The sequence below is a fragment of the Tachypleus tridentatus genome, chromosome 8, assembly GCF_004210375.1.
Source record: "Tachypleus tridentatus isolate NWPU-2018 chromosome 8, ASM421037v1, whole genome shotgun sequence".
Classification (NCBI taxonomy): Eukaryota; Metazoa; Arthropoda; class Merostomata; order Xiphosura; family Limulidae; genus Tachypleus; species Tachypleus tridentatus.
In genome coordinates, this window is record NC_134832.1 from 33,764,128 (window position 1) to 33,786,899 (window position 22,772).

Sequence of the window (22,772 nt, forward strand, 5' to 3'; positions counted from 1 at the left end):
GTTAGGACACCCAATGAAAGCCTGTGTATATTTGTAACATTTTTTAATATATAGATATTTAATCTCAATTTTAACAATACTGAAAGATTATAGGAATATAACTAAACAATTAAAACTGAAGAAAAGACTTTTCAAGATCTTCTGTAAATGTAATTCTACAAAAATGCATATTCTAACTGAGGAAAAAGTTAGGACACCCCCACATTTATTCCCACTTAAAATGGCTCAACTCACACACAAGTGTATCACACCAGGTGCACATGATTATAAGATCATCACTCAGCATGTTGAATGAGGATTGCCCTATTTAAACCTCAGACATTTAGTTTGGTGTGCTCCTGACTGTTGAAGTGAGAGTGAGCACCATGGCGAGAGCAAAAGAGCTGTCTCAGGCCTTCAGAATAAAAATTGTAGCAGCTTATGAGTTTGGTAAGGGATTTAAAAAGATCCCAAAGGATTTTGAAATCAGCCATTCCACTGTCTGGAAAATAGTCAATAAGTGGAGGGCTTTCAAAACAACTGCCAACATGCCCACGTCTTTACAAGTTATAAAGTAAACAATTTATCCTAGGATTTCCTACAATATCCTTTCTATAAAAACAATTTATCCTAGGATTTACTACAATATCCTTTCTATAAAAACAATTTATCCTAGGATTTACTACAATATCCTTTCTCTCTCTAAGTTGATCGTTATATATTCCTAAATTATGTTAATAATGTTTGTTTATTTTTGAAATTTCGCGCAAAGCCACACGAGGGCTCTCTGCGCTAACCGTCCCTAATTTAGCAGGGTAAAATTAGAGGGAAAGCAGCTAGTCATCACCACCCACCACCAACATTTGGGATACTCTTTCAGCAACAAATAGTCCTTGTTTGATGTAACGGAGATTCGAACCTGCGACGTTCAGATTACGAGTCAAGCGCCTTAACCACCTGGCCATGCTAGGCCCTGTTAATAATAAAATACTTTTTTTTCTCATCCTAGAGTAACATTTATTTGAGTACATTGACACAACAATCATCTCAGTTCAAGCCATTAAACATAACTCGATAACATTCATAGTTTTTAAATGATATTTACATTTCTTTTAGAAGATAAACATTACTTACTTTTAAAAATGAATGACAAATGGCGAGTTCTAACTGTTTTATTCTGAGTAGTTTTTATATTTTCACCAATAAATGGCAATAGTATTCCATTTTTATAGCACTGAGGAATCGGGAAAAGAATATACAGTACTAAGGATCTAAAATATGCAGTGCGTGAAACATGAACATATTTAAATGCTAAACTTGTAATAAAAGCTGATTCAGAGTGTTGGACGAATGAGGTGACTATTTTAATCAATGTAAATTATTGAAACGAATCACCTGCAAATTTACGTTGTTTTAAGATATTCAATTGTGTGTCTTATCCACCGAGCTTGTATTGATGTCTTGTAATACATCCGAGCTGTGTTATTGCCTCTACAAACAGCTTCTCGACTCTCAGTTCCCACAATAAACCACTTGCTGTTTTTCTGGCAGAACAAAGGTTGTCCTCGCATCGTCTTCCCCAGCCACGAGAAATAAAAGTATCATGTTATTATAATAGAACAAATATTATTTAGAAATGCAAAATTATAACTGAAAGCTCAAATATACTTTAAAACTTCAGTAACATTTATTTTGTCCTATACCGTAAAATGAGATTACCGTGTGGTAAGAAATATGCATAATAAAATTAGTGTTTGTTTGAATTTCGCGCAAAGCTACACTAGGGTTATCTCCACTAGCCGTCCCCAATTTAGCAATGAGAGACTAGAGAAAGCAGTTAATCATCACTACCAACCGCCAACTCTTGGACAACTCTTCTACCAACGAATAACGAGATTGACAGTCACTTTATAACGCTCCCACAACTGAAAGGACGAGCATGTTGGGTGAGATGGGGATTCGAACCTGCGACCCTTAGATTGCGAGTCAAGCACCCCAACCATCTGGTCATGCCGAACCCACAAATTTTTAAAGAAATGGTTAGGATTAAAGATGACGATGAAAGTTGGAAGGGAACTAAGCTCTTATGAAACATTTTGTAGAAAGATCTACGGATTTACATCGCTAAAACCAGGGGTTCGATTCCTCTCAGCAGATAGCCCGATGTGGTTTTGCTGTAACAAAACACACACACTTCTGTAAAATTATTTTGCTCTCTCTGTGCACGTAAGGACCCAATACCACTTAAAATGACAGCTTACCAGGTTTTTCTATAGGAAAGGAGAATAAGAATTGATTCTATGTAGACTTTGGTTAATGATGTGTAATTATATCATATTATTATATACAATGTTGATGCTAAATTACTACATACATGGTATTAACATTTTATGGGATGGATATATCAAACTGATAGACTTTGATCCTTTTGATTCCAACAAACTACAGAATTGACTGAACTTGGCAAAAACGCAAAACTTTCTAACGTATAAATATCTTACATGAAAACAAGTCATTTAATTTCACCAAACAGAGACTGAAGACTGCCTGGAGAGGTCAATTGTTTTAACCACTCGCACCAATGTACTGTAGGGTGTTGTCTGTCAGCTAACAGATAAATCACTATATTTCAAACTGAAAATATAATTTCAAATTAACTATAGAATATCCATGTTAAAGGTTTGTTTGTTTTTGATTTCTCGTTTAAACCTACAAAAAAAAAAAAGGTTAGCGAATTGTTACCCTGATTTTAAAATGTTAAAGTATGAGTAAAAAAGCCAGTCAACAGCATGCAACTCATGAAATCTCTTGAGCTGTTCCTGTCTAACCAAATAGTGGAATTTGACCTTCACTCAATTAGCAAAGGCATGATCCCAAAGTGCAGAGTACGATAGTGTGGAACCGAATGCGATCCATGAATCTTCTGATTCACGTTTCGATAAGGCCTGGCATGGCCAAGCGCGTAAGGCGTGCGACTCATAATCCGAGGGTCGCGGGTTCGCGCCCGCGTCGCGCTAAACATGCTCGCCCTCCCAGCCGTGGAGATGTATAATGTGACGGTCAATCCCACTATTCGTTGGTAAAAGAGTAGCCCAAGAGTTGGCGGTGGGTGGTGATGACTAGCTGCCTTCCCTCTAGTCTTACACTGCTAAATTAGGGACGGCTAGCACAGATAGCCCTCGAGTAGCTTTGTGCGAAATTCCCAAACAAACGTTTCGATAACACCATACCCGGTACGCATATTAAAATGTTTTACTGACGATTTCGAAATACGAATACAGATTCTATATATTGTTATTCACCAACATATTTATAAAATGTTAAAACGTGTGGTAGTTTAAAGAGTTAAAAATGTTTCCACGACACCTATTGGATTATCACTTTAGCTCAGCCTTATGTGCTAAAATTCTAATAAAAGGTTAGAACGAGCGAAAGAAATAAAATGGACCTGGCATGACCAGGTGGTTAAGGCACTCGTCTCATAATCTGAGGGTCGAAGGTTCGAATCCCCGACACATCAAACATGCTCTCTCTTTCAGCCGTGGGGGCTTTATAAATGTGACGGTCAATCCCACTATTCGTTGATAAAAGAGTAGCCCAAGAGTTGGCGGTTGGTGGTGATGACTAGCTGCCTTCCTTCTAGTCTTATTACACTGCTAAATTAGGGATGGCTAGTTCAGGTAGCCCTCTTGTTACTTTGCACGAAACTCAAACCAAACTAAACTTAGAAATAAAAAACAAAGTTCAATTATTACAAGTGTGCATGTCTTACCGAATATATTCTGGACAATGAATCTCCAACCACCTCCGTACATATAATCTTAGTATTATAATATTCTGGTCGTTGTTCAAGGCTGGAGGGCGATGAACTAAATTTACACGATTCTGGGTTCAGTACCTTCACTATTGTCTGTTGTAATTGGTTACCTTAAGAAAAAACAAGCAAACATTATATTTCACTACTGAAATATTATCCTTGTTATTACCACTACCTACAGAATAACTGATAATTTCTGACAGCGGTGTAACTACAAAAGACGTCCAACCCCCCTTTCTGGTTAAAAAGTAATTGGTTGAATCACCTACCTTCATTTTCTCTTTAATTGTAGTTATGATTCTGGCTGAATCCCCCCTGTCCCCTCCTTATGTGGGTTCCCTACATTTATTTCCCTCAGTCTGTAATTACCGTTCTGGCTGATTTGCCACCTACCCCCACTAAAGCATATTCTTACACTACTGATCTCTGACTACACTTATTCTTATTGCTTTTGAAAGTTTATGCCAAAACGAAACAATACGGTAATCTTGACAGAAATAAATGAGCCAGTTAACGTCTCTTACCTTTAAGGCCCGGCATGGCCAAGTGGTTAAGGCACTCGACTCGTAATCCGAGGGTCGCGGGTTTGAATCCTCATCACACCAAATATGCTCGCCCTTTCAGCCGTGGGGGCGTTATAATGTGATGGTCAATCCCACTATTCGTTGGTTAAAGAGTAGCCCAAAAGTTGGCGGTGAGTGGTGATGACTAGCTGCCTTCCTTCTAACCTTATACTGCTAAATTAGGGACGGCTAGCGAAGATAGCTCCCGTGTAGCTTTGCGCGAAATTCAAAACAAATTAAGTCAAACCGAACCAAACTTACCTACCAGATAGACTCCTACATAGTAGAATAATGTACTTTAATACGAATTGGATGAAAAACGAATTACTATGCGAACTAGACAGGTACCTCATACATGATGAAGCTAGTCCTAAATATCTCTCCCCAGTTAACTTATATTTTAAATATAAAAATAAATAATAAATATATATTAAATAATAATAATAATAATAATAATAAAAATATATATACACATATATATGTATTAAATAATAATAATAATAATAATAATAAAAATATATATACACATATATATGTATTAAATAATAATAATAATAAAAAAATGCCACCAACAAACTTGACATTCTGCTGATAGACTAAAATAATCACTATATATGAGCCACAATACATGGACATTGCCCTGAAAAGGATCAAAATAATATTAAGTTCTACAATTATAAATACCAATCCGTCAAGAACATAAGTACAGGAAGGAGGAACCTGACCCTCCGGGGTATGAACTTTTCTTACCCAAACACCGACAGACATTCATTCATTCGAACCAAACTTACCTTTGAAATCCCATCCTAGAGTAAAACAGTAATCTCCAGGTAGAACGTCAGTGTTTGTGTCAGGAAGACAAACAGGGGACGTGTAAACAGTGATGTTAACTGACTTATGTAGGTTAATCAGTGTTACTCCATCGGGTCCGAAAGGTGATTTGACAATTCCCATCACGCGCCTTTCTTGGTCGTATGGTGACACTGATGCCAGTCTTGCGCTACCAGGCTTAACTGTCCAGTAAGCCTTCGGGTATCTGAGAAACAATAATAAATCAATAAGTCATAATCGTGGAAAAAATTAGTAAGTCATATTCGTGTGAATGTTGCTGGCATTTCAATACATCTTTATAACAAGACTTTCGGCATTGTACTATTATTTAAATTATTTTCTCTCAGCTTTCAAGATGTTACAGCTAGCTAGCCACATAACCTAAAAAAAGATTATAAGCTAGCTGTGACATCTGAAAATCTCAAGAAAAGTTTTAGTTTTGAACAAACTTGATAGTTAATTGGCCAAGCGAAAACTCTTAGGTTCTGGAGTAACTTTTATGTATTCTCTTGCTTTTCCTGAGACTAATTTGATCAATAAATCTATATCTACACCTATAATCCTTATGTTTGTTTCTAATAATAATTTGACCGATAAAACCATACCTATACTTATAACCCTTGTATTTGTGTCTAATCATAATTTGACCAATAAAACCATACCTGCACCTATAATCCTTATGCTTGTGTCTAATCATAATTTGACCAATAAAACTATACCTACACCTATAATCCTTGTGTTTGTGTTTAATCATAATTTGACCAATAAAACTATATCTACACCTATAAATTTTGTATTTGTTTCTGATCATAATTAGACCAATAAAACTATATCTACACCTATAATTTTTTTCATATAAAAATGATCTACTAAATGCTAATATTAATGTATTGAACCAAAGGTCTCTGTTTACATATCTTAACAAGAAACCACGAAAGTTCTAACTGTTCCAAAGAATAACTACGAGGTCTTTTAAACATGCCTTCCTATGAAAATGTTATGTTTTAAACACATATGTTAAATCCAAATTCCAAAACTTATTACTGGAAACAAACGGTTGAGGAGCTTAAAATGTAAACTCACTTGTTCAAACAAACACTAGAGGTTATGGCCCATGTATGATCAACTAAAGCACCATCACAAACATGTTTTCCGTTCTGTATTAACATAACATACCAGGGCCAGTCTGCATGTTTTGCATCTTTCCATTGTGGTGAACGATGATCAATTGTAAGTTGTGTAAGAGTTGGATTTATTCCACAACCTATACAAAAACAACAGTCGAAACAAAACAAAAAAACATCATCGAGAAGAAATGTATAACATTAATTAAGATAAACAAAAATTAATTGTAACTAGCTACGAGAATTTATATCCTAACACTGGAAAACTATACAACTATATAGAATTCTGTCGTGTTCGTATTTACTTAGACTTACCCAAACTGCCTTCTTTATTAAGTCGTCACTCGCGCTCAAGTGCATACAAATAACTCCAACTATTTTCATATACAAAAGAGATTTATTTTGTTGTTTATCAGATGATTGCTTAACCTCTACAAGTCCAGAGATACATTGGCTTATTGTTACTCTCCAAAATAAGAGGTTAAGCCAAGGATCTCTTCGACTTTCAAATAGACAAACTGTTACTAGATGGAAGGCATTACAAAAGCTGTTAACAATACAGCAGCCGACTGCTAGTATAAACAGTGCTTATCTCTGACGGAAATAGGAAAATAAAGCTTTATCATAAGTTAGAACACAAACTGTTGATAACGAATGCTGATAAGTCGCGTTTCACTCTTTTATTTACTAAATGGGCCTGGCATGGCCTAGCGCGTTAAGGCGTGCGCTTTGTAATCTGAGGGTCGCGGGTTCGCGCCCGAGTCGCGCCAAACATGCTCGCCCTCCCAGCCGTGGGGGCGTTATAATGTGACGGTCAATCCCACTTTTCGTTGGTAAAAGAGTAGCCCAAGAGTTGGCGGTGGGTGGTGATGACTAGCTGCCTTCCCTCTAGTCTTCCACTGTTAAATTAGGGACGGCTAGCACAGATAGCCCTCGAATAGCTTTGTGCGAAATTCAAAAACAAAAAACACAAATTTACTAAATATATGCATAAAAACCACACGAGGCACTTAACCACGTTTATGTTATTTCGACAATGCTGTTGATGTAATATTGTGAGAAACGTTCTCCAATGTATGTCGTGTAATGTTGTAAGGAACTTTTCTAACGGAGTGATGTAATTTTAAGAGGAATATTACCAGTGCAGGTATGTAATGTGTTAATGTGTTCCTGTAGTAAGGGTTTGACTCTATGATTACTTTAGAAAATGGCTAGCATCCACAACTTTCTTTGTCCCATAATATTGCGTTTCCATCCACATTGGCAAGGGCACTTCTACTGCTCCAGTATTATCCAATTATAGTGATTTCAGTCATCTTCCGTGACCAGCACGAACACCGAATCTCAGCTACAAACACAGACGGTCCGATTTACCGCTGTAATCCTCAGCTGACATATACGAGTGAATTGCGCATCACACTCCACAATAACCTTACTATAAACAAGCAAGACTATTTGGAGCATCTAATAGAATCTCTTCCACAAAGATTCAAAGTTGTTATCGCAGTAAACAGGTGGCCCTAACTGATATTAAGGTGGAAGTTTCAATGTTATGGTCAGCCGCTAAGAGCATTAATTCTCAAAACCAAAAGCGAGCGGGCTATTACTGTAAAGAGTTACTTTTCAGGACACAAAAATTTGTATCACAACCGGCATCAATTAGTTTCCTCCATACTGTCAAAAAAAAAATAATAATAAGTAGAAAACGGTTATTCGTTTTAGTTTTCAGTTACTTAACGTATAAGGTTACCTCAATTAGTCATTTTGACTGTATCTTGAAGTTCTTCCTTCAGAATGAAACGCTCTCCCCACCAGTGGCACAGCGGTGTGTCTACGGATTTACAAAGCACAGATAGCCCATTGTGTATCTTTGTGCTTAACTCCAAACAATGGTCCGCCATGGCCAGGTGGTTAAGGCACTCGACTCGTAATCCAAGCGTCGCGGGTTCGAATCCCTGTCATACCAAACATGCTCGCCCTTTCAGCCGTAGGGGCGTTATAATGTGACGGTCAATCCCACTATACGTTGGTGAAAGAGCAGCCCAAGAGTTGGCGGTGAGTGGTGCCTTCCTTCTAGTCTTACACTGCTAAATTAGGGACGGTTAACGCAGATAGCCCTCGTGTAGCTTTGCGCGAAGTTCAAAACAAACAAACATAATGAAACCTTATATTTATCGTGAGAAGAAGAAATCTTTTATCCTATTTCAAAGTTTCTGCACCTTTGTTTGGGAACATTGGCATAATGGAATAAAAAAAAACAAAGTCAACTACAGCTTTATTACCATTTTTTTCAAATCAGAATTTAGTTTCATCCCAATAATGAACTTCGCTATACATAGTGAAAACCCGATCACATGAATAATTTTAACATCCTTTATATACTGACTGAAATAGTAAATGAGTTCTGGCTTATGGAATTCAAAATTTTATTTTTTCAGCTGCGATATAGAGCTTCATAGAACATCTTCGATTTTAAGTAAAAATGTTTAACTCATAGCTCTGTCATCTCTTGATTTGTTTGTTTTTTGGTTTTGAATTTCGCACAAAGCTACTTGAGGACTATCTGTGCTAGCCGTCCCTAATTTAGCAGTGTAAGACTAGAGGGAAGGCTCATCACCACCCTCTACCAACTCTTGGGCTACTCTTTTATCAACGAATAGTGTGATTGACCGTTACATTATAACTCTCTATGGGTGAAAGGGCGAGCATGTTTGGTGCGATCTGGATTCGAACCCGCGACCCTCGGATTACATCTCTTGATCGATTTGAGATCTAATTACAGTTTTGGACTTAGAAAACCTAATTTATATGACCACGTCAAAGATGCCATAGATTATTTTATTATAATCCCACCCAAAAGAATTTCTATTAGAGGGTAAGCTGATAAAAATTACTTGGAGTAATAAAACTCAATCGGGTACACGCGCGTCCCAAGCTTGGTTTCACTGGCTCACAAAAAATATAGCTAATATAAAGGGGGTTAAAATGATTTAATAGATTAATTTATTTTAATCCGGCTTAAAAGGACTTCATGGCTACTGAGAATTCCCTCTTGTTTTCCTCGTCACTCAGTAATTTTACCAATGACAAAAATGTCAGCGTGCTTCACTTCACCCTCTAATACTTCCTACTGTTGAAATGAAATTATGATCCAAAAATTTATTGTAACACTTGAAGTACACAAAGATACCATTTGGGGTCTTGAACAATTTACACTAAATTTGTAGTGGCTCATTATTCATTCATAATTCACAAGTACTCCTTCTTTTATTACGTGAAAAGTACTACAAGAAATGGTAACACCATCAACTGTAGACATTATCAAAGAACTCCTACACCATCAACTGTAAACATTATCAGAGGAACACGTCCTATGTACGCCAGTTTTGTGAGAACATTAAAAGAAGTTAAGTTTCAATTTGTAGAAATATGTAGAAATGATATCGCAGGTGTGAGATTTTTTGTAAATATGATTTAAACCAAACAGTTTAAAATCTTGAAAGTCCACTTACTTGGTTTCGGTTTACAAGGCCCAGAACCGTTGTAACTAGGGTAAGTCGAGCAGTTAATCTTGTCGTAAACGTTCTTTGGTAACAAATTCTGACAAGATCTCCAAAATTCTATTTGAACAGATTAAAAAAATCATGAAGTATATGGACATTTTACACAAAATACTGCGTACATCGAACTATACTGGCTACTTCTAACTGCTAGCAGCTGGTCTTAGTTGGCCTTTGCCATAAATTCAAAAAGTATAAATACAAATTTTAAATGTTTGCACATCATTCCTAAAATGTCTATATAAATTTTGATGTTGTTAGTCGCATACAATTACCATTTAAAATCGAACATACCTTCACAAAAAGTTCTACACGGTGAAACCATTACGTCATTCTGGCACTCGGGCTGTAAAATGTGACAAATAAATTCTCGTGCCAAAGTGTAGCACTCAAAATCAACGATTTGACGATACATTATAAAATCTTTCCGGAGCTCTTGAATACTCATGTGTCCAACCATATTTGGGTAATATGTGATGTTATAAGACGGATTTTTACAAAAATCTAACTCTATTGGTCCACAGTGACTTTGTTCCATCGCTGCACTTGGTGATACAGCGAAACTAATACGTAAACCATCTAGGTAGCCGGGGTATTGTTGGTGAGGGATCCAAGAGTCGGCTAACTTACCATCTGAAGATATTCTCTCTATAATAATGAATAACAATATAATAGATTTATCGTTGGTGAGAGATCCAGGGGTGAACTCACTTAGCATCTGATTATATTTTCTCAATACTAATGAATAACAACAACATAACAGTTTTATTGTTCATGAGGAATCCAGGGGTCGGTTAACTTACTATCTGATAACATTTTCTCATTAATAATTAACAACAACAATATAACAATTTTATTGTTGGTGAGGGATCCAGGGGTCGACTAACTAAGAATCTGCTTATATTTTCTCAATAATAAGTAACAAAAACAATACAACAGTTTTATTGCTGATGAGGGATCCAGAGGCCGGCTAACTTGGCATCTGATTATATTTTCTCGTTAATAATGAACAACAGCAATACAAGTTTTATTGTTGGTGATTGATCCATGGATCAGCTAACATAACATTTGATGATATTATCTCAATAATAATGAATATCAACAATATAAGTTTTTATTTATTGAATACTTCGTTGAATGAAAAAACTTTAGAGGTTATAACATAATTTAATATTATTATTTAAATAAATGCAAATACTCAGTTTAACCGTTCATTTAAAGACTCATGACTGTCTAATAAAATCAAAACAACAAAAAGAAACTAACGATAAATGTCAATAAAATAAAACTAATAAATTATGCAGTAAAAATATTATTATATTTTGTGATGACTAACCTCGAATTTGTACAGATGTTTGATCAATCTTCATACCCCGGAAAACACCGAGTTTCGAACTGATTATTTCGTTTATCAGAATAACGTAAAGGTCAGAAGCATCTACTTGGTTGCTCTCACGTGACATTCGAAGGTTGAAGTGAACATTCTCTTTGTTGTATTTCTGATCTCTAAGTAAATTTCAAAGTATATTATAACGAAAATAATTAAGAACTAGATACCTCTCTATCTACATTAACTAAGTTATTCACTTTTTTAATAATGAAAAGAATTCGAGAAAATAACAGAATACACGTTTGTAGTTTATACTTCACCGTCTAATTCTCAGCTAATTCACACATGGAAAAAGTTCATTGTTACGCTACCTAACCTTTCTCGACCCTAATTTCGTGAATATTTAAATAAAAAGCCATTCGGTTAAAATGTTTGTAAAATACGTTATTAAACCGTAATACAAGAACAGATAAATATGAAAATATATCATATTTTACTGAAAGTGTTAGAAAAAAAAAGGTAATTCCTACGAAAGTTACATGGCAAGACAATAAGAAATCTACATGTAATAGGTGTAATAAAATAACAATAATTATGGATAACAGAATAGTTAATAAGTCTCATTGTCTAGTTAAAGGTTTTGACTAATAAACACGCCCCTCCCCACATACGCTAGTAGCACAGCGGTATGTCTGCAGCCTTACAACGCTAGAAACTGGCTTTCGATACCCATAATGGGCAGAGCATAGAGAGCTTATCGTGTAGCTGTATGGTTAGCTTAAACCAATCTAATAAACACGTCCTGACACTGAGGGCATGTTTATACATTTACAGATTAAAAGTGAAGTAATTTTTCCAATAGTATTTTAAACATATAATCTTCGTTTTCAAGAGATTAACATAAATATGATATTAATACTGGATACAAACTCCATTCTTGACATATAGTATTCAAAGTATTCTGAGTACCCACCTTCTCAGTGCTACAACTTCAGCCTGTAAAAAATTCACTACTATAAATACTCTTGTTGTAAAGCTTTTCCAACTGCAAAAGAAACAAAATCATAAAAATACGTTGTTATCTATCTATGGTAGTTTCTGTATCGTTAACAAAACACTCTCTAACACTGTCTTTCTCATTCCTGTTACTTCTCACACCAATAACCTGATTAACTCCCACAAAAAGAGAAAAGAGCAATATTACTCGGCTACTAATATAAACATAATTAATTGTACCATAAACAATATATATTACACGACTATTTAAACTATATATATCACCAGTGTTTTCGGTTAGGGCCCGGCATGGCCAAGCGTGTTAAGGCGTGCGACTTGTAGGTTTTCTGAGTCCAAAACTGTAATTAGATTTCAAATCGATCAAGAGATATAATCTGAGGGTCGCGGGTTCGCATCCCCTTCGCGCCAAACATGCTCACCCTTTTAGCCGCGGGGGCGTTATAATGTGCGATAAATCCCACTATTCGTTGGTAAAAGAGTAACCCAAGAGTTGGCGGTGGGTGGTGATGACTAGCTGCCTTCCCTCTAGTCTTACACTGCTAAATTAAGGACGGCTAGGACAGATGGCCCTCGAGTAGCTTAAAGCGAAATTCAAAAATAAACAAACAAACGTTTTCGGTTAGCATTTGATATATAAGTAAGAATTATCTGTCCTAGTGGCACTTTACAGAACTATCCGCTTTCTGACGCGCCATTTTATGTAACTATGACGTCATGTTACCGCCCTGATTTTATTGTTACATATCAAATATTTTAATTAAGTGTACCCACCACTCGAATTACATGGCAAAAGAGCTTACACTAACCTAGAGAAAGCAGAGATATTTAAATACCACCTACAAAACACGTTCAAAACACACCATGAACCAGACATGAACAGATACTTCTATAATAAAGTCAATATCTTCATTGAACACAAGAAAACCATATACATGCCAAAATTCCCAGTAAACACATTAATAAAACCAGAGAAAACAATAGACTGGAGCACTCATCAACTAATAAAAGATATAACAGTAACGGAAGTACTAACAGCCATCAAAAACACAATAAACAAAGCACCTGGATAAGATGGTATACAAGCCATCCTCCTAAAACACGGTACTCAGAAGCTATATTAACACCTAACAGCTCTGTTTAGCTTATCATTTCCAGCTGGATATATCCCTGTTTCTTGGAAGAAAGCAGTAATATTAATGTTCCAGAAAGAAGTAAAGCCAGCGTATAAACCAAACAACTACCGCCCGATTAGCTTAACCAGTTGCATCGGTAAAATTTTAGAAAGAATAATTAGTAACCAACTATCTATATACTTAGATGTAAATTCAAAATTACCCGAAATTCAAAACGGATTTAGAAAATACAGACAAACTACAGACCACCTAATCAGATTAACAAAAACATTTACAGACAGCTTTGACAAAAACGAATGCACTGTGGCTTGCTTTCACGACATTGAGAAAGCATTTGACACGGTCTGGCATAACGGATTACGCCACCGGTTAACGAAAATGGATTTACTCCAGGGAATTATTTGCTGGCTATTTAACTTTCTGGACAATAGACGTATAAAGTAGATGTGAATGGAGCCCATTTAGGGTCCTTTTCACCTGAGGCAGGAGTGCCACAGGGAAGGGTAGTTAGCCCTATCTTATTTATCATATATGTGAGTAATATTCTACTGTCGGACCTAAAGTTAGGTTTTGTATCACATTTTGCCGACGATGTAGCGGTCTGGAAAATTACCCCCACTCCTTCAATTGCAGCAACAATCCTCCAACCAGTCCTGAGTAACTTAGAATAATACTGCCAGAAATATAGAATAAAATATTATTCCGAAAAAACCAAGTAATACTATTCACCAGATTAAATAAACTGAAAAAATATCCACCAAAGTTATACATGAACACTTCACTTTTACACACTGCTACTTCTGCTAAATTTTTAGGTTTAACTTATGATACCAAATTAACGTGGATACAGCATATCCTGATTAGAATCTGGAAAAGAGCAAATTATGCCAGAAGTCTTTCAGGTAAAAATCAAGGTACATCACCTGATAATATAATAAAAATCTACAAAACCTACATGAAACCTATAATAGAATACGCATCTTCTGCCTGAATAAACATAACAAAAACAATTACACAAACTACAAAAAATACAAAATTCAATCTTAGCTTCAACCAATAAAGTACCACGTAGTACTTCACATTCATGCACAAGTATGCAAACAGAGACAATATCTGTAAGATTCTTGCATAATTCACTCAATTATTTTAATAAGAATTGGCATAAAAATGATTTAATGTGTGATCTCGAAAGATACTACGTACATAATGAACATAGTCCTAAGTACCTCTCTCCTATAAATATATATTTAAGAAATATAAATCAAGCTGGCCACTATGCACTAGATGCTTAAAACGAGTATTATTTCTTTTTTATTGTTTTATGTTTTATCTTTTCTTTTCCTTTTTTTATTTTATTTTATTTATTATTATTTTATGTTTCCGATAAATATATATGGAAAAGGGGAATATATATATATACGAATAAAAGTGAAAAAAAAGAAATAAAAGTAAAAAAATTAAAACTTGAATAAAAGAGGAAAAAATAATAAATAGATAAAGGAAAAAAACAAGGGCAAATCAAGACAATACATGGACATTGCCCTGAAAAGGACCGGAGTACTGTGGAATACTCTGGGCCAAAAGTACTACAACAAATTCTTACTAGCAGCCGACACAAAAGCTAGGGATGAAGAGGTCTTGTGCACCTGACCCTCCTGGGTGTTTAAAAATTAAACATTTCCAAATACCCACAAAAAAGAAGCGAATCAAGTGTAACTAAGTTTGATTTCGAATATTATGAAAATGTTTTTTCATCTTATGAATACATACTTTACTTTGAGTAGAAATAAGCAAAACAGAATGCATACCTTTGTTTTATAAAGTTTGGATTTTGCCTCAAAATCATCAGACACTCTATCTGAAAGTCGATCAGTAAAAGAATCCCCACTTATTACAGAAAACTTTCCCATGAACACTCGATCTATAAAAGAAATTCAAAAACACTTCAATAATTTTGAAAAAGTGTTCACATATACTATTCAACAATTTTAATAACCACTCAGCAAAAAAATTGGTTCAGCCTACCATCTTGTAAATCCGTGGAAAACATACAAAACACTTAAGACTAAGGCTTAACCGTTACTTGCAGTTATTATGTCAGTTTATTCAATTGATCAAAGATGAAGAAAAAACACGTTCAACGTTGTGCATGAATAGTTGTTTTTCGCACTCTTGAACCATATTTTTTTTTAATGTAATTTCTTCGAGGACACAAAAACTTACAGAAGTCAGCACACGTTCAAACGTAAAAAAGGTTCAAACAATGTAAGAGAACGCTAGTACATCCATTGTTCAAGAAACCTAAATAAAGTAATTTACATATTCTTTTGGTGTTGTCCCATGGAAGAAATGTTTCATTTTACTTTACGAATAATCATGTTTTGATAGAAACTTTGTTTTTATAAATACAAAATAAAAGTTGAGAGTTAACAGATTAATAAATCCCAGCACTAAACCGATTAGGCTAACAACTGAATACACCCTAGCACCAAACCTATTAAGTTAACAACCTGATAATTCCCATTACTAAACCAATTAGGTTAACAATCTAATAAGTGCTAATAGTTAACCGATTAGGTTAACTATGTAATAATTCCCAATATTAAATTGATTAGGCTAAAATTATAATATATCTATCTACTAAGCCGATTAGACTAACAATTGAATAACTCACCTTAACCTAATCTTGTATAATAAAGACTACGTTTTAAAGATATTATCCTTCATAATTGGTGACATTTTGTTGGGGAAATATTTTGCAGAGTTTGTGTATATGTATGTTTTATAATAATAAATTATTACTACGTACCATTTAGCCTCTCTGCGTTAAGATAGTCCACTAAAAAGAAAACAAAAATTAAGACAATTTTAATATAAAAATTATAGACATAGGAAATAAAATAAATTAATGGCTTCAAGAGGGTCGAAGTGAATATTTAAAAAATGTAACATTTTTATATATTGCGGTTTATCAAAACACGTTTTTATTCTTCTATTAATATGTAATTACGATTGTGTTTAATATTATATTTTACTTGTCTGTGGTTAAGCAAAAAGTTATACAATTGGCTAAATCTACGCTGCCCATCACGAGTATCAAAACTCGATGTCTACCACAGTAATTCTGCACACATGCCGCTGTTACACAGCGGCGCTACATTTTTCTAAGTTGGATATTAAAATAACACTTTTATCAAATAAGGAATTTTAAAATGCTATTTGTTTATGGAACAACTAAATACCAACAAACGTTTCGTATCTTGATTAATTCAAAAATATATAATTTATAGGACGTTGTAAGTTTGTGAATGTATATAAATACAATTATATAATTTTGTACTCGTAATTAATATTTCGCCATCGTTTTGCATAAACTATTTTCAAAATTAAGATTTTACGACAAGTACACACGTTTATTTTTAGTTTCACGCTAAGAAAAGTATCAAGAAAAGTCATCACATATGTTCGATTTCTCAGTCTCTAAGGTAACTGTCTTTCAGTTGTTTTACGATACACGAAATTGTAAGTCTGAATTTTAGACCATACAAATAAATTTAAAAAAAATATTCAGATAAATTTTGCATCATTCTCAACTTATTATATTTTTCTTATTTTGTTTATTTGGAATTAATCATAAAGCTACACAAAGTGCTATCTGCGATCTGCTTACCACCACGGGTATCATACCCGATTTTTCTTTGCAGTCCATGCGTTACGTTCGGTCATGTTCTGTCTGACAGCAGTGCATGCATTTTGAGAACGGTTTTGCAGTGTAGTTTCCTACTGCAAAATGTTTTAATATATAGCTCTTATGTTCAAAGAAGACCACTTCATCCTGCGTGGTTCTTAAATCTGTTTAGTGAATGTAGTCTACGGTGTTCTACAACCTGTTTCAATAGTTTGATTACATAAAGACATATAGGCTCGGGAATTGTGTTTTTGTATGCAATAGCATTAACACTTTCCAGCTATTTAAGGAATGAAATGGTTAAATGGACTATCGTAAAAGATATTTGTGTATATGTGACTTGTGTCGCTTTTCCAGATGAAAATCCTTCTTGATTATGTTGTTCATTGTTACTTGAGATACATGAACGGCTTTTGCCCTGGCCTTCTGTGTTAGTAAATTCTCAGCTCTTGTAGTTTGTTTAATATGGTTGGGATACTACTTGTTGCAAATCTCTTTCTATGTAGTCCCGATTTCAACGACATTAAGAATAAGAGACAACCCCCTTTCAAGAATTCTAAAATCCCAAGCTGAACACATCTTTATGACTTTGGTGAACAAATATTTTGATAAAGAAAGAATTGTTACATATTCTCTCTAAAAGAAGTAGTATTCTGTGGAATAACACTACAAACAAAATTCCAGTATAAAAACTTAGTTTTCATACATGCCGTTCCACCGTGATTTTATATGAGCTGTGGTCCCCGTGTGACTTTGAACCTTGAATATTTAAAATCTTTTCAATATAATGCACTCAAACCTCTGTAAATTAATTAAATAAATCTTGAAGTTCGTTTCTTCACTTCTTAAGCCACGATCATTACTTTTAGCAAACATATTCACTTAACATTTGTCAACTGCAATAGAAAAGTAAATGCAAACATAAAGACATAAATGTCGATGTTTTAACTGAATTATTAGTTTACCTATGATGCAATAAAAAGTTCTTTCAGTCAAAAATGAGGGTCGTGGTTATCCCAAACCAGCGTAGGGAACAGGATGTGTTTATAATTTCGATATCGTTACAATAAGTTTTCTATGTAACAATCAAGCTATCAAAACAAAACGAATTTGTTTTAGTGCTAGCTACTCATATTATTAGTTTTTTTTGCTTACCCCCATAACAGATTGTAGTTGCTGCTCCCATGGCGATAAAAAGTAGAGCTAAAGTTACACAAATACATGTCGTTGGGTTACATCTCTCTTTCTTCGCAAACTTTACATCCTTGGTTACACCTGTTTCGCTAAGGATGCTGTCTTGGCTTTTAAATCCGTTTTTGTAATTTGTCATTATGGAAAAGTCGTGTTGAGCACACTGAGTTGACTGAAAAAAACAAAAAACGTAAAACAAACGACACTAGAGGTCTGTTTTAATTTACTCTTTATTTTTCAGCACAAAGCTTTACAATGAGATATCTGTCCACCGCGGAAATTCAAAACTCAGATTTTGTGTTTATAAGTGTATGACAGGCTACTTTAGTTTGTTTTTGTTGTTAGCCAAAAAGCTGACAATGGGCTATTTGTGCTGTGCCCACAAATGGTATCGAAACCAGATTTTTAGCATTATAAACTTTAATACTGAACCACCAGGAAGCAGTAGTTTTGGATACAATAACAACTGATGCTACTCATTTCTGTTTAACTTTAAACAAGAGGGAATCTTCAATAACCACAGTTCTTCAAATTTTTTTAGACAGGATTAGAGTAATTTAATGTATAATACCTTTTTTCTTTCCTTTTATTAAATATATTTTTATACGCCAGTAATGACAAATGTGGGTCACGTGTATACCTGATTCGATTTTATTACTCGTCAAGATTTCTACTAGCCTAATCTCAAACTGAAATTGTTTTAGGCAGAATTAGAGAAATTAATCTATGAAAAATGGGGCATGGTTAGACAAAAGCAATCGAAATGGTTTGACCTCCTAAGTCCAAAACTATAACTGTATCTCAAATCAGCCAAGAGATGACAGAGCTAGAAGTTAAAAGTTTGTATTTGAAAAGGAAACAAAAACGAGCCCAGAGCCATTTTATGAGAGCCATGACTGAAAATGTTCAACGTACAAAACTTTCATATGTAATAATGGTGCAAAATTGTGTGATAAGCTAATAAAATCTGAAATGTTCTAGCAATATTTATCAAGTGAATATAATACACTGACCAAAACCAAGCCCAACCTAATTAAGACAATTCTTCATCGCGAAATCGAGGCTAAGAAGTTCTGGCTTGAATTTCGCACAAGGCTACACGAAGGCGATCTGCGCTAGCTGTCCCTCATTTTGCAGTGTAAGATTAGAGGGCAACTAGTCATCACCACCCACCTCCAACTCTTGGGCTACTCTTTCACCAACGACTAATGGGATTGCCCGTAACATTATAGCGCCCCCACAGCTGAAAGGTCGAACATGTTTGAAGCGATGGGGATTCAAACGCGCGCTCCTCGGATTACGAGTCAAGCGCCTTAACCACGTACCCACGCCGGGCCTTGATTAATACACTATATATATACATATATATATAAACAACGTTTTTCACACATAATTACTAATAACATGTGGTTGACATGCACATGAATTGTTCACAAAAACCCCAAATTGTGCTTTTCTCTCTGACAAATTGAGCACAAGATAAGCATTCTGAAAATGTTCATATTTCTTTTTGGGACGCGCAGAAAGTAATTGTACTAAATACCATGTGAATTTGTCGAAATATGGCCAAGAAAGAAACCAAAACCTCTAAAATTATGTTGTAGTTTTTTTTTTACCTTTTGACCCTCCTAAACTAACTGAAAATGGGTAAATCCCAGATTTTTGTATGTCAATGTGCATTGCCTGTTAAAAAGCATCTTAGTAGTGAATTCCATGTAAATTGGCCGAAAAAAAGCTAAATAATATTCACGACTAATATTATTATGAATTTATATCGCCCTTTAACCCCTAAAATGACCAAAAATGGACATATTCTCCATTTTTGAAAGTGTGTGTATGGGACATGTAAAAACGTAAAAAGGTATATTTATTCCAAATTCCACGTGTATTAGCCGAACTACGGCAAGGTAACTGCCAAAAATTCTTAAAATTATGTCTTTAGTGGCATCTTGACCACCTTACGACTACTAAAAATATGTAAATTGAAATTTTTTGTGTATCGATGTGTGTTGCCTGTAGAAATTGTACTGAAACTTATATAAATTGGTTAAAATATGACCGAGTAATTAACTAAAACAAAAACCCAAATTATGCTATTTTTTGCGAGCACCGCTCTCCCTGAAGAAAAAAAGACTCAAAATGAGGAAATACAATTTTTTATATGTCAGTGTGTTGCGTACGAGAAAACTTATATTTCTACCAATTTTCATCTTGATTACTATAAGTATGACCGCATATGAGCCCAAAATATATACATATTTGGATCTTTTGGTGTTTGAATCCATAAACTCCTTAAAAAGCTCAAATCTAAAAGTAAAAAAGGTGTCTCGACGTATTGGACCAAGGTATAATCCTACCAAATTTCAAATACATCTACCCAGAAATGAAGAATTTGTTTCTTTGTTTTTCAAATTCGCGCAAAGCTACACGAGAACTGTCTGCGCTCGCCGTCCCTCATTTAGCTGTGTAAGACTAGAGGGAAGAATGCTAGTCATCAATCATTTTGAATAATGACCATAAATTTTGTAAATCTAGGGGACAAAAAATGAATTAAGAATCAAATATATTTACATTATCATATTTTAACATATATTTATGATATAAATATCAAATTATTGAATATATGCCTTTAACAGAACACTGTTTTAACATGATTAACTTTACAATCACCGATCTCGGAATTAGGGCTGTAAATTTCTGTACTCTACGAAACTAATGAAATAACCAGTTTTTACTAATTTTTCTTTATTTTTGTCTTTAAAATAGGTTGTATACTGTTCGTTTTTGTGGGCTATGGATAAAATTTACTTTAATAAGATATAAATGCCAACTGGATTATTTTCAAAATCATTATCTTTTTATCAAAACTAATTTTATTAGAGTTTTATTGCAGACTACACACCAATATATACACAGCTATAACATACATAAAATAGTTCTTACCTTAGAACTCTTCTGCATTGCTGTTATCCACAATTTTTTGTACGATAAAATGCTAACAAATGAAAGATCAAATTTTACTTTTTCCTAATCCTTTCTGTAGAAAATTTCTGCACTGTTATTACATAACTAGTTCAACAACGACGTCACGACGACCGTCCAAGCAATACAAACTTCCAACCTGATCGTAAAATGAATTCTCACAAGTCTTAAACTTATTCGTCAGATTTAAGTAATGAATGAACTTGAACCTCACGTCTTCAGTCTTTAATACCATCTGACTCAGATCTTTTTAAAATAACGATATATTCACGAGTAAAATTAATAAGAATTGGGAGAAATATTATTGGCATCATTACCAACTTCAGTCACTTTTTACCACCTATTACGGATTGTCATGCGTACACGAGATTTTTTTCATTACATTTACACCATGATTCACTTTTTTAACCATATCCAAGCCAACAAACAAGAGAAACATTTCAGTTGGTGCACTCTTATTTCTGAAGCCGTTAACAAGTAGCATTTCTACCTTGCAAATTATAGGCCTAGTTTTTGTGTTATTGTCGTTGTTCATTCAGCGTATAGGTCCTGCCAAAGATACAAAGAAAGGAATATTTCTGGCACACCAACCCTTTCTTATCTAAGGTGGAGTCACTCCTTGTAATGATTTATGCAAGGTTTTGAGTCACGGTTTAGCTGACTGTTCCTACATGTGTGTGTGTGTGTGTGTGTGTGTGTGTGTGTGTGTACATTTCACAGAATTAAAATAGTTTCGTCCATATTCAAGCCAACCGAAACAAAAGTTGACACACATAACGTTACACAAATCATAAATTAATTGGCGTACACGTGAATACGAAGTGTTATGATAAAATAAATGGGCCTTCTCGTTTAATTAAAAACATTGTTAACGTATAAATAACACTTCATAAAAGTATGTTTTTGTTTGAATTTCGCGCAAAGCTACTCGAGGGTTACCTGCGCTAGCCGTCCCTAATTTAGCAGTGTAAGACTAGAGGGAAGGCAGCTAGTCATCACAACCCACTTTCAACTCTTGCTAATAAATTAACATATATTTATGTTACTTATAATTATAAATATGTGTAAAATGATTATTAAACGTTCATTATATACTTGCAAAAATGTTTAAATATATCTTGAATATGTGGATAATCGTGAAGGAATACACATTTCTTTATCTTTGTGTTCGTGAAGAAAAAATGTTTAGGGTTAAAAATTCAAAAAATTTAAATTGGTAGTTTAGCGAGAAAAGGGGAGGGTGTAGAAGCATGGAGTGAAAACATTTTTATGAAGAAATGCTATTAAACGAATTTTAATGGCTAAAAATTTATTTCTTGAAATTTGTTTCGTTAATAATTATTTTGAAGAATAAACTTCATAAACGACAATGGGTTATTTCAATTATTGTCAATGTTCAGTGTAACTCTGGCAATTTGTTATTTTAATCATATTTCAAAAATAGATATGAAGATAGACCTGATGTGGCTTTGACCCGCTGTGGATCAAACAGTCTAGTTCGATACGTGGTGTCGTTTAAAGGTTGCGGTCATTCCCACTTTCCATTACAGACAACGG

The 22,772-nt window shown here is 34.5% G+C and overlaps 1 protein-coding gene across 4 annotated transcripts; it reads right to left on the reverse strand.

Moving 5' to 3' along the window:
* LOC143222132 (prostasin-like) lies at positions 1 to 21,852 on the reverse strand. 4 transcript variants are annotated; one of them, XM_076448146.1, is made up of 11 exons: positions 21,177 to 21,852; positions 16,164 to 16,193; positions 15,163 to 15,275; positions 12,178 to 12,249; positions 11,211 to 11,380; positions 10,169 to 10,522; positions 9,827 to 9,934; positions 6,274 to 6,454; positions 5,151 to 5,395; positions 3,752 to 3,906; positions 1 to 1,553 (listed from the first exon to the last, which is right to left on the reverse strand). In XM_076448146.1, exons 3-11 carry the CDS (start codon positions 15,198 to 15,200, stop codon positions 1,383 to 1,385), a joined length of 1,494 nt encoding a protein of 497 aa, XP_076304261.1. In that variant the 5' UTR covers positions 15,201 to 15,275; positions 16,164 to 16,193; positions 21,177 to 21,852; the 3' UTR covers positions 1 to 1,382. The 4 variants fall into 4 exon arrangements, with proteins under 4 accessions (XP_076304261.1, XP_076304260.1, XP_076304263.1 ...); XM_076448145.1 differs by lacking the exon at positions 21,177 to 21,852 and adding an exon at positions 18,198 to 18,306; XM_076448148.1 differs by lacking the exons at positions 3,752 to 3,906; positions 21,177 to 21,852 and adding an exon at positions 18,198 to 18,306.
* Positions 21,853 to 22,772: the final 920 nt, after the last annotated feature.